A 13,731-nucleotide genomic window follows, 5' to 3' on the forward strand; every position below is an offset into this window, starting at 1 on the left:
TTTCATGCAAGTGATAGTAGGACTTACAGGTGTTCCAAAGAAAAGGGCTGAGACTTAGAGTTCTGGGATACTTGTGTTGGGTTTTGAAGGTTTATTTTTAAAATTTAAATGTCCCAAAGGCTTCTGAGAACATTTGTGGAATCCCTAGAGATGAAAATAATCCCTGTATCAGGAAATGCCCAGCATGTTATATTCATAGTATGTTCACTACACAAAGGTCAGCAGAAAGATGCTTGTGTGCACATGTAATTCAAGCATTGGTAGAACCTGTGCCCAGTGCCAGGTTTCCAGAGCCTGGCATTTCTTACTACAGTGCCACTTCTTTGATCTGCCCTGATGGGGAAATTTCTAGTAATGTTTGTGATATTTAATATGAGGTGAACAGAGACCATGGAAAAATATATAGGGAGTATTGGTCAAAGCTGGACCTCTGAGACATGCCCATGAAAGAGAAGATTCTAAAACTAAGGTCTTCTCCAGGAATATATGTGCCTATGTTGTCTTGAGACATCATATCAGTTATTCTAAAATTTCCAGTGAAGGGAAAACATTTCTCCCAGAGAAAATGGGTGAGAATCCTAAAAGTAAATTCAATTCAACAAATAATAAAATGATTACTGGTTACACAGCACTTTGTTGTTTATAAAGTGCTTTTCCATGCATTTATTACATACACTGATTCAGGCCGTTGTGTTAGGTAAAGGATATAAGCTTAATTAACAAATGGGATAACTAACAAGGAAGTCCCTGACTTTCAGGGACTTTAAATCTATAAAGGAAGTCAATCAGCCATATATATATGATGGCAGAGACTATGTTCTATGGCAGATGCATAAACAGTGTACAGCAGAAAAAGAAAGGCTGTGCTTAAAGGAATGGAGCAGGAGTAATGAGTATGAGATGAAAAAGTGGAAGTGTATTCAGAAAACAACAAGTCTAGAGCATGATGGGAACTGGGAGTGATGGGAAGAGTGGAAAAAAAGTTTGAAATGTGGGTTCCAGCTGGGTTATGAAGAGCCTAAGTAGGCTGAATGTACTCTTCAATCAATAGAAGTCATTTATTTTAGAGGGGAAAAGCATTATGGTCATATATATCCTTTATCAAATTAATAAATGTTGGGCCCTAGATGGTTTGGCTCAGTGGAAGAGCATCAGCCTGCGGACTGAAGGGTCCAGGGTTCAATTCTGGACAAAGGCACATGCCCAATTGCATGCTTGATCCCCAGTAGGGGGCATGCAGGAGGCAGCCGATCAATGATTCTCTCTCATCATTGATGTTTCTCTTTCTCTCACCCTTCCTCTCTAAAATCAATAAAAATATTTTAAAAAAATAAATGTTGGCTGTCAGAAGTTTGGCAGGCATGGCAAGAAGTAAGGAGGCTATTCTAGGAGTCTAGAAAACTCATAAATGTCTGAACAACAACAGTAGCCATTGGTACAGAGAGAAGAGATGCATGGGACCAAACAGGAAAGAAATGATGGGATTTATTTGAATACTAGAGGCCTGTTGCACGAAAAAATTCGTGCAATACACCTTCCCTCCCCCTGGCTGCCGGCACCAATTTTCCTCCGGCACCTGGGACCCAGGCCTCACTCCAGCCGGAGCCACCTTCCAGCCCGCAAGCCACAGGTCGGGTCACACACGGGACGCCTGCCGCCCTGGGTCGCAGATAGCAGGCCCGGATGGCGGCAGGGTAGGCACAATGGTGCTGTCCCGCCGTGCCTGCAGTATGCAAATTAGCCGCCATCTTTGTTGGAGGTTAATTTGCATATTGTGCTGATTAGCCAATGGGAGGTGTAGCGAAGGTACAATCAATTACCATGTTTTTCTATTATTAGATTAGATGAAGCGTTTGAATATGACAATGTGGTAGAGGAATGAGTTAAGATGTGTCTGAGATTCTGAGGAAGATATCTAGACAAATAATGATAGATAAAAACAAAACAAAACATAAGAACGTGAGAAGGGTCAGGAGATTAAATAATTAAAATTTTGATGTCTTTTAATTACTTGAGATTATTTTAGTCTCATTATGTTATGTTTTATATTTGATCAAGATCCAATGTTTAAAAAAAATCTCTTTCTGTGTGTGTGTGTGTGTGTGTGTGTGTGTGTGTGTGTAGAGTGAGCGAGAAAAAATGAACTGATCTAATCTAGTTAAATTTACACCTCCTCTGGGCAGAAAAGAAGAAATAATTTTGTTAATCTTAAGAGAGTCTCATTTCAGGAAATTATTAAGTCATTTAAAGGTCGATTCCCTGCCAGGATTCTTCCTGCCTTTCCTCTTTCCATCCCTTCCCTAGATGGCATGGGAGAAGGGGACTTAAATTTATGCAGTGGTATCCTCTGGGCCCCCCCTGGTCTCCAGGGAAGTCTACAGCCAGAGCACTTATGATCTCATTTCTGGGCTTGGTTAGAATCCAGAGGACCTCCCCGGCTGGCTCAGCCCCTTTGAGGCTCCTCCTGTAGCAGCACAGCCCTCTGCATCTCAGTCAAATTCTTCAAGCCCCTCTCTAGAGGCTCTGCAAGTAGGTCACCCTGTCTCTCACTACTATGGAAGGCCTGTTGAATTCCAACCCAGCCCTTCTTATCCCTCATGGGCCCTGATGCAACTTCTGAATCACTTGCAAGTAACACAAAATTCAAGAGCAATTCAGACCTACCAACTTAGCCCTGCTCTCTACCCAACCATGTCATGTTACCATTTTTACACTAATGTGACCATCCTATGTCAGGGTAAGAGACCTTTATAAGATTTTCTGTTTCTAGCTTGCCAAATAAAACAGAGGAAAAATTCCCTATGCTTTTGGCTTTTTCCTTAATTTATCAATATACATCTCTTCTAGGATATTGGTCCAGAAAAAAGAAATCTATAAAATGTGTATCTGAATTCTAAATTTCCTTATTTCCCTCCTTTTCACAATATACCAAGCTGGAGGGACTTGTTACAAACTCCCCCTTTAGTGTAGCAACCTTCAGAGCCTACCCATAATAAGTACACAGAAGGTAGTGGCATGACCAATAAGAAAAACCTAATAAAATGGGTATATCTGCCCGGAAAAGGCAGATTCATCAGGTGGACATGATTTCTTGATGACGAAAGAACTACAGAGCATGGTTGTCATCATATCATCTACAGCAACATTTCCCCTTCATCCCTATCCCAACCCAAATGAGAACCTGATTCAATTCCATTAATAAATAGAATATATCAGCAGAGGAAGCTGTAATATCCCTCTTCCTACCCCTACATCCCCTCACACTAAAAAAAAAAAAGATCGTATTTTCTGATGGTAGAAAGAGCCCTAAGGTGTGGACAGGCAGCATAGAAAGGCAATGTCCCAGGGTTCAGGGAAGAGTGGTCAATGTTGAGACTAGACCAGAGAGAGGATGGGGGCAATCAGCAACAGTAGCCTAGGAAAAATAGCACTAGAATATGTGTGGGTAAATGAATGGTGGGAGCAACTCATAGATTGGCACATAGCAGCAGAGAGGGCTTGAAATATGCTGCAGCAGCAAAGTTGAATACTGGTGGGGAGCAGTGACCTCAGTAGGGGCAATGGAACCAGCAATGACTTGACTTTAGTCAATGAGCCTGAAAATGCATATTGAGCAAGTGTTAGGTACTATACTTGAATCAATAATTTTAATCCTTCTGCACATGGGAGAAAAAAGTTACCAAGACGAGGAAAGAGGAACTCCCTCCATTTTCTAACTCATAAAAATATATAAGGCCCTTTGTTCAGCCTCTGATCTGTTTTCCCTGTGGATCTCACTGACTATGAGGAGATTTTAAGCTCCTCTACTTTGCCTAACATTTCCCCAGGAAGATCCAATGAGGGTGTCTCGATGGTACAATGGAATAAGATCTCTGAACACCATGAGACATCTGCCATTTTCTCTTCATCACTTTGACTTTTTCTTTTAGTTAAACTTGCTAGATGTTTCATGAAGGTCCCTCTGCTATCACTGAGGAAATTACCTTCTAACTCTGCGGTGCTCCCTGGACCAATGTTCTAAAGAAGTGAGGCCACTGTGGTGAAAGGAATCCGTTGAGTCACTCTAATTCAGAATCATTTCAAAGAAGCATGACCATGCTCCCCAGATCTTCCAGAGCTTGGCTGTGGCACCTGCTTTCTCTATTTCTGCTTCAGGTCACTCTCTCCTTTTGGCCTCTGGTGGGGCTGGCCAGAGGACCAGAGCTTAGAGTCAGATATGGTGCCTCCCTTTGACATACTGGCAATGCTTCCTTACCTCAAATTCTTCTTTTTCTTATTTTTTCAACCCCATCCTCCCTTAGTGTTCTGTAGTCAACAGCCCCTTTGTCATATTCTTTGTGTCTCACTTAGAAGTTTTTGCTCCATGTGTTTGTTTACTCATCCTGGTGGGGAAAACTGGAAATGGAAAAATCTGGTCTAGTGCTTAGGATTAAGTTTAATGATACTTATACTGTTTAAGGAAAATAGAAGAAAAGAGAAGAAAGAGAAGAGAAGAGAAGAGAAGAGAAGAGAAGAGAAGAGAAGAGAAGAGAAGAGAAGAGAAGAGAAGAGAAGAGAAAAGAAGATCAGCATTCATTTTCCCCAAACTCTTCCATGTGCTTGCCCAAATCCTTATGCATTGTTTAAGAAATATGATATACTCCTTTCTGACTCATTTACATTTGTTGTTAGTCATCAAAAGGAGTCAGAAAAACTTTTGGAACCTCTCCCTATGAACCAGGAAGTTGCATTTCCCCTCCAGTCACAACTCCAAAAGGTTCACATCACGGGATAGTTGGCAAGATGCCTTCTCTTTGTCATCAGAAACCTGGGCCCTGTGGCAGAGATCCAAACTCATTTTACTAGGCCAGCATTACTCTGATATCAAAGCCAGATAAGGACACTACAAGAAAAGAAAACTTCAGACCACTATCCCCGATAAATACAGATGCAAAGTTTCTAAACAAAACATCAGTAAACTGAATAGCACATTAAAAGGAGCATACACCATGATCAAGTGAGATTTATCCCAGTGATGCAAATCAATAAATGTGATATACCACATTAAAAGAATGAGAGATAAAAATTATCTGATTATCTCAATAGATGCAGAAAATGCATTCAACAAAATACAATATGTTCTTATGATAAAAATTCTCAACAAATTGGGTATAGAAGGATCATACCTCAACACAATATGTGCCATATATGACAAACCCAAAACCAACATTATACTCAACAATGAAAGATTGAAAGCTTTTCCTCTAGGATCAGGACGAAAAAGCCAATATAAGTGGCAACCTCATTGACATTGTTTTTTTCCATAATTTTAAAAAATATGACACCAAAAGCATAAGCAACAAAAGCAAAATAAATAAGTCGCACTATTTTAAAATAACAAGCTTTTGCACAGAAAAGAAACCATCAACAAAATAAAAAGGCAATATATGGAATGGGAGAAAATACTTGCAAATCATGTATCTGGTAAGGAATTAATATCCAAAATATGTTTTAAAAAACCCTCATTCAACTTTAAAAAGGTAAAATCACAAACAACATGATTTAAAAAATGGATAGAGGATCTGAATAGACATATTTTCAAAAGAGACAATGAAATATCACCTCATACCCATTAGAATGCTATCATCAAAAAGACAAGCATTAAAAAGTGTTGGCAAGGATGTGAGGAAAAAGAGGACTTCTTGAGCACTGTTGGTAGGAATGCAATTTGATTCACCACTATGAAAAATAGTATAGAGATTCCTCAAGAAATTAAAAATAAACTGCTATATAACGCAGCAATCCCACTTCTGTATTATATCTAGGGAAACACAAGACAATGAAAACAGGATAGTGAAGAGATACTTGCACTCTCATGTTCTTTGCAGCATTATTCACAGCAGCCAAGATATGAAAACAGCCTAAGTGTCCATCAACAAACAAATGGAAAAAGAGGACGTGGTGAATATGCACAATGGAATATTATTCCAGCATTTCATGGTGGCTTTATAAGTTTTCTGTTTTTTCCTTAAACTTCACTTTTCAATTACAGTTTGCATTCAATATTATTTTGTACTAGTTTCAGGTATACAGCAGAGTGATTAGACAATCATACTTTACTAAGTGTTTTCCCTAATATTTTCAGTCCCCACCTGGCTATCTGATTTCATATTGATTAAAGGTATTTTGTTTTTGTATTTAATAAAGGGGGAAAGGAAGAAGGAGTAACAGCCAGTAGCCACAATGATTGCTACCAGCTGTTCTGCAGTTAGGCATAAGAGCTAAGCACTCTTTATAATCAGGCAGCTTGCTTATATTAGAGTCGCTGTATGTTTTAGAAGAGAGCCAAATTTTTACTGACTTTCCCAGATAATTTAAAAAATACTACAAATATTGATGACTGTTGGAAATTTTGGGGATTTTAAAATACCTTGTCTTGAGATAAAAGCACTTGTTTATGATTGCAAGGTTCTTGGACCCCTTCCCTACTCCTCATCCTCCCTCCAAAGAAAATATGACTGGAGAAATTTCAATAAGAAATGCATGGAACCCAGAATATGAGGGCATCCTCCGATTTTCTTCATATTCTTGAGACAACAATGCACCCTTAATTAATTATATTTTTCCTTCCTACTTGTCCTTGGGATAGAAGCATATCTAAGCTTATTATATCCTCCCAAGTGCTATGCCTGGATTCTCCTTGGCATTGGCACATATCCATGGTATTGAGTCCTCCTTTTACATCTTAAATTAAGGGCTCTTTCATATACATAACCTTGGCCTCCTCAAGTTTCAACAGGTTTCCCTGCTCAGCTGCCCTCAGAATCTGCCTTTACCTCTCTAAATTACATACCATTTCTCTGGAAGAATTTCCTGATGTCTTCTTCCACCTGTTCTATCTGTACAGTGGCAGAATTGGCATGAGGTTTGGGTCATGGTGGTGCCTCATGTAGGTTGGTTTCTGAGCCTCATCATCAGACTCATTTAATAAAAAGCCCATAAAGACAAGACTTACACACTCAAGGTTACAAAAACTTCATAGTCACCAACCCTCACAAATGCCAAACAGATGATTAGAAAGAAAAACCTCTGAGTTTACAAGGTTTTTCAAGAAGATAGACTTCTCAGAGGAATTCATTTTATTTTTTTAATATATTTTTATTGATTTCAGAGAGGAAGAGAGAGGGAGAGCGAGAGAAACATCAATGATAAGAGAGATTCATTAATGGGCTGACTCCTGCATGCCCCCTACTGGGGATTGAGCCCACATCCCCAGCATGTGCCCTGACAGGGAATCCAACCATGACCTCTTGGTTCATAAGGTCGATGCTCAACCACTAGGCCACACCAACTGGGCAGGAATTCCTTTTAGAATCCTTGAAACTCAGCAAAAGAAGAACACCCAAATGGACCTGCAAACTTAAAAAGGAGTTAGACATTGACATTAGGGGAAATTCTGTTAAGGCAAATTGGATTTAGTCAAAGCATATGTTTTACTTCTTACTTTTATGATGGGAATTGGGGGACAGGAGGACATAGATCAAGTATTTGGTAAAAAGTGCGAAGTTTTAGATTTCCTATACAAAAGAGGTGAAATCATTCAGAGATGCTGGTAAATTACACCCTTGCAAGGGTCTTCCTGACTTGGGAAAGTCCAAGTTGGGGCCATTTCTGCTGCTAGCTCCATAACTCACTTGAGGAGAGGGGCCCTTTTCTCAGTGCCCTGAGCTTTCACGCTGTGGGCATAAGTTATGGGTCCCTATGTGAAATGAAAATCCAGGGTCTCTTGTTAAAAAATGAAGTATTTCAAGAAGATGACAGCAGTGCGGTAAACTAAGCATATAGTCCTTCTGAGCGCAGGACGCTGTGTGGCTGCACAGGTCACAAGGCTATGAGGCTAGTGCGTCTGTGGAAATAACAGTTCTCTCATCTCTCCTTCTCTCCTCTACCCCTCCCTGTCACCTCTTCCCACTTAACCTCCATATCTTACTTTCTGGATGAAAAGTCCCTGGGTAGCTAATGGAGGTATATTCGGAGCTACAACACTGACTGCACTGATGGCTCCCATGGTTGCTTTGACTTGAATTCAGTTCCTGGAGACACTCGATATTTTCTTAATCTTCTCCAAATCTGCCTGTTAATATGGTATCTGGCCGCCTAGCAGAAGCAGAGAACGTTCCAGAAATTTAAGAAATTAGAGTTATCAAAGCTATCTCTTGCAACCATAAAATGAAAATGCACTAATTTTTGCTTCTTTTCCCCTTTAATTTGATTTCCTGTGGGAACTTCCTTTCCTGTTATAAGAATGGAGGTAAGACATTGTTATTATATCAATGTTTTGTTTTGTTGAGTTTTAATTTTTGTTTGACATGCCAACTATTGTCTATTTGCTGAGCACTGCAATCTTGCAGAAACTTTCTAATTTCAAATCCTTTTAATACTCTTACAAGGTAATGATGAAAATGGAGATGATAACATCTATTGAATAACATCTATGGTGTATCAAACACTGTTTTTAGGGTTTTATATGCATTACTTAAAGTTATCCTCAGGAAATCCCTATGAAATAGGTACTATTATTATCCCTATTGTACAGAAAAGAAACTAAGAGAGTTTCTTTGAACTGGAGAGTTCCAGTGACTTACAGAGCTAGTAAATTATAGGCTTGGAAAGAGAACCCAGAACTGATTCCCAAACTCTCGCCCATTGCTTTATCCTGTAGATAAGAAAGTATCACCTTGTAATATAATATTTGGCAATTTATAGTGTTTTATTTGCAGTAAAATTGACTTTCATAAAAACTCTAAATTTACAAATGATGAAACTGATGTTAAGAATAATTAATAATAGTGATAGTGATAATAGCAGCTAAGTTTTGTGGTACATTTATGATTGCCACCTTTCTCATATCAACATTTCAGCAATTTTATGGGGCAAGCACTATTATCACTATATTTTTACATGCGGAACTTGTTGCACCAAGAATTGTCAGGACTGCATATCAAACTGCAAAGCCTCAATCTGATCTCAGGTAGACAGATACAAGAACTTAGATTGGTAACAACTATACTAACCCAGTTAGCACAGTAACTGAGCAGGATCTAAACCACCAACCACTCTTCCTAATTCCATGGAATGAAAGAACACATTGCATACAAAAATTTGGTTCTTTATCTTGTCCCAATTCATATAGATGTGACCTACTCATTTATCACAGTTCTAAGAGACAGAGTTCTGATCCTTAAGAATTCTACAGTGAAGCTGAATAAGCTACTGAGGGGACATACAACATAAACATGATAAACATGGTAAAAGTTAAATTAAAATGCAGGCCACCAACAGACCCTTTAGCACACCTGTTCTCTCTATGCATTTTTAAACCACTCACTCTATTCCTGGCACTATATAGGAAAGTAATAAATCAAAACAATTCAACATATTAATGGAAGCACATACAAATTCCAAGGTCTCAAGAACAGAAGTAGATCATTCACATGCACGTAAGTGCAAATGAAAAATTTTACACGCATTAGTAGTCAAATAATGCTCATTAAATAAAATTCCATACCATTTTTCGCTTGTGATAACACAAGCACTCTCAAACTCTGTTGGTAGGAAGAAAATTACAATAACCTTTCTAGAGAGCATTTGGCAATTTTTATTAAGAAACTTAAAATGGTTGTATCTATTCATTGGATAAATCCACTTACAATAATTTTGTTAGGGAAATAATAAGTGTATGAACAATAAAATCCAAAACAATTTTTCCTTTTATTTATTGGTGAAATGTATGAGCAATTTCAGTATCTACCAATAAGATAAATTGATGTGATTTTAGAATGTTTTTGAATAACATAATGGCATAGGCAAATGTTTACATCATGCTAAGTAAAAATGCATGATATAAAACATTTATAAAATAATTCTAATTGTAATTATGTACACCATGTATACTACCTATAGTATATATAAAACTATATATTACTCTCAAGTATATATGGATTATAACTGATATATGTACAAATATTCAAAGTGTATATATTTGGCTAATGTAATAAATTTTCAAAATTTTTTACTTTTAATTTTGTCTTTACATCACTCTCTGTTCTACAAAATAAATAGATAGTAATTTTAGTCAGAAGAAACACAAGAGGTATTTTTTCAGAGGAGGCCATGTGCTTCTTACTTGAGGACACTGGGTCTGGCATTTCAGAAAAAGGACATTTGATCTATGTTTTAGAGCAGAGGTTGGCAAACTTCTGCAAAGGGCCGTGTATTAAATATATTTGGCTTTGTGGGGCCTACGGTCTCTGTTGTCACTGCTCAATTCTGCTGTTTCAGCGTAAAAACAGTATGACTATTAATAAATGATTGAACGTAGCTCTGCTCCAATCAAACTTAACTTATGGAACTGGCATTGGAGTTTCATATAATTTTGACTTCTTTTGTGTGTGTTTTTCAACCATTTAAAAATATAAACACCATTCTTAGCTCACAGGAAGTATAAAAACGGGCAGCAGGCTGAATGTGACCTGTGGGTTGTATTTGTTGACTACCTTAGAGAATGAATCATGTACAAAGACACTAGGCATGAAAGAATAAAATATCCCAGTTTGCTTTGGAGATTGGAAGTGACAAAGAACCCTGCTCATAACATTGTTGGGTAAGTGCAATGGGAGACCAGACAGTTGGGATAGTGGGAAAGGAGATTTTTCCACATCAAAGGAGGTACAGGTGGGCCACCCTTAAGGAGGCCAGTAGAAGGTGTGAATTTTCACTGGAGTAGTGGGGTTGCCTTATCTCAAACAAACCACAGCTAGTCCTCTGCATGGACAAGGCATTGTGTCCAAAGGGAATGGAGGTCTCCCTCATAGAAACTCTACAATCACTTTTAAAAATGTGACATATATTTTAAAGCAGAGAGACTAAGAGTAAATGGTGTAGTGAGACTCCTTTAAGTACTCCATTTGACCAAGGAAAATTGTGTGTAATAAAAGAAGTTAACGGGGGACTTGAGATCAAATATCCAAAGAGAGAAACTTTACAGAAAGGAAGATCAGCCAGGTTTAGTTTGTCAGGAGAGAGAGAGGACTGGCTCCATGAGCAATATTAACTAGCATTTTTGGAGACAGTCCGGCAGATCATTCCAAAATAACTAACATTCTGCGAACAGATCCCTGTGACCTCTGCCCCACTGTTCAAATGAACAACAGGACCAGCTGCTTCTGGTGTTGCTCCAAGGGCCTTCCCAAGAACTGCTTGCAGACAGGGAGGGGTCTCCTCACTTACAAAAGACAACAGGAGACAACAATGGAAGTTATTTGCATTTATCTTGTCCCCTAAAGTGCTGCTGTGAGCTCCTTTTAAATTTCGTTTGATAGGGTTAGGAGGTTGAGGAACAAAATGGCCCAATATGCCTTTGTGTTTTGCCTCTAAAATTTAATAACTGCATAAAATTTGAGGTTTATAAAGTCTGCAAAAGAAGAGCGAAAAAAGAAAAGGAAGTTGTTTCAACTCTGAAACTATGACTGGGCAGTCTCTGTCTCTCTCCACGTATAATGTATATGTACATATATCATATGTATAAAATGTGTATATTTGGTCCTGTATATTATTTCTTACATTGTAGAGCTAATCCTAGTAAGTCTTTAATGCTTCCAGAAATATTACAAAGACAAAGAAAATTAATATGAACCATATACTTTGTATTTTATGGTTTTCCCCAGCATGCAAAGGGTTTGCACAGGCTAATTAACTTCAAGCTGATAGGAAAGCCAAAACTGCAACCAAAGTTTTATTTCTATTAAAGACTTATCCTGTTTTTTTCTTTTGATTTTTATCTATTTATTTTTTGCATTATGTAGCTAATATTCAAAAAGAAATGAAGACTCAATACTATCAAGTCAACTGAAGTTGTTAAAAAAATGTAGGGCTTTTGAGGAGACGCAGCAGAAATTCGGAATGAGAGATTGTTTAGTAACTGACTTAGTAATCCTTATCTCTGAGGCTATTTTCACTTATTTTTCTTTTCTTTCTTTTTTTTTTTTTTTTTTTTTTTTAGTTTCCAATGTTTTCTTAAAAATGTTTTTTGTTTGTGTGATTAAAGAGAAAACTATGAGTGCTTTTAATTGAAAAAAAAAAACCACAGAAAAAATAAAGAACAGTTATTCAATGTTAACATGTGACAGCAAAGCCAGCATAAACCCTTCTCAGCTCAGAGACAGTGGGGGAAATATTGAACTTTTACATTACAGTTTTTTCCTGTTAAGTGAAGAGTCACACCTTCACTTATCCATCCTCCCTTTTACCAAGATATTATATTAATATGTGAGACCATTTTTTAAACCAGTTTGAGCTACTTCTGGTTATTAGGTATTATTATTCAGTTTCTTAAAAGCACCACATTGTGCTTCTCTTAAACTTTCTTAGTGTTATCTTAGATCGAGGTCCTTCCCTAAGAAGTGGGGTTTTCGCTTTCTCTGGGTGTCTTCCCAACCTTACCTGGCCCAAGTTTTCATGGGAGTTTTGTATTTTCTTATTCAAGGCCTTTATTTTAAAAACCTGTAACATGCTAGAAGTAACACAGTCAAATTCATGTAGACTAATTAGGAAAAGGCAAGTATGGATCAGAGGAAAATTTTATATTACAAAACATTGTAAGTATATTGTTTCTTGGAAGTTCATTGTTTTACCTGATTGAGTTGTATCTCATTTAATAGATTTGCTTTTAAAAAGCCAATAGTGGTTTCTAATTAAAGTATCAATTTTTCAAATTCAAATGGGTTTTCTTAACTTTAAAAATTTGGCACAAATTCTAATTTGCTTAATTTTCTTGTCTTAGAATCCTTTATATAAAGATAATAAAATGCTAACTTCCGACAGTTATACAAATTAAACTTAACAATTGTATGTCATTATTAAAGATAGAAATCTGATGAAAGGCATAAGGATGTATTGAAACCATCATAGTGTCTACACATAAGTGCTCAATAAGTATTTGTCAAGTGAGTGTAGGAATTCATATAATTCCCAACACTCCATTAAGGAGGCAGTGAATATGTGAAGGGAATACCAGCAGCGTTGCCTATTTGCCCTATTATTCTCTTCAATTGCTATAGCAGATAAGTTTTAATCTTATTTTTGTGCTAGCACTATAGAACTTAGTTTATCTCCACATAACTTTATCCATTAATGCACAATAATCTAAGCTCAGAATAACTACTTACATCACTCTACAGCAGGGGTCCTCAAACTATGGCCCGCGGGCCACATGCAAATACAAATATTGGATTTGTTCCCTTTTTGTTTTTGTACTTCAAAATAAGATATGTGCAGTGTGCATAGGAATTTGTTCATAGTTTTTTTTTTAAACTATAGTCCAGCCCTCCAATGGTCTGAGGGACAGTGAACTGGCCCCCTGTTTAAAAAGTTTGAGGACCCCTGCTCTACAGATTAGGATATAGGGACTCTGAGTGTCTGTATGACTTTCCCCAAGACAGATGATGAGAAAGTAGCAAAGCTAAAGATGCTCTTCACTCCTCTGAGAGCCATATCCTATGCTTTCTCTCCACTTATGTGGCTTTCTTTATATTCTTTAACTAGAGGCCCAGTGCACGAATTTGTGCACAGGTGGGGTCTGGCCAGCCCTGCCCCGATTGGGCCGGCTGGGGGGAGGGGCCATGGGAGATTGGCTGGCCAGCCCTGCCCCCCACAGTGCATATCAAAGCGACTGGTCATTCGGTCATTCTGGTA

General features: G+C 37.8%; 1 protein-coding gene across 3 annotated transcripts in view; it reads left to right on the forward strand.

Moving 5' to 3' along the window:
- MUSK (muscle associated receptor tyrosine kinase) overlaps positions 1-13,731 on the forward strand; it is a 70,608-nt gene that overhangs the window by 40,520 nt on the left and 16,357 nt on the right. For all 3 annotated transcript variants that reach the window (XM_059657622.1, XM_059657623.1, XM_059657624.1), the window contains one exon: positions 8,284-8,290. In XM_059657622.1, coding sequence (XP_059513605.1) covers positions 8,284-8,290 — 7 coding nt within the window. The remainder of the gene's footprint in view (positions 1-8,283; positions 8,291-13,731) is intronic.

Source organism: Myotis daubentonii, chromosome 11, assembly GCF_963259705.1.
Source record: "Myotis daubentonii chromosome 11, mMyoDau2.1, whole genome shotgun sequence".
In the NCBI taxonomy this organism is placed as follows: domain Eukaryota; kingdom Metazoa; phylum Chordata; class Mammalia; order Chiroptera; family Vespertilionidae; genus Myotis; species Myotis daubentonii.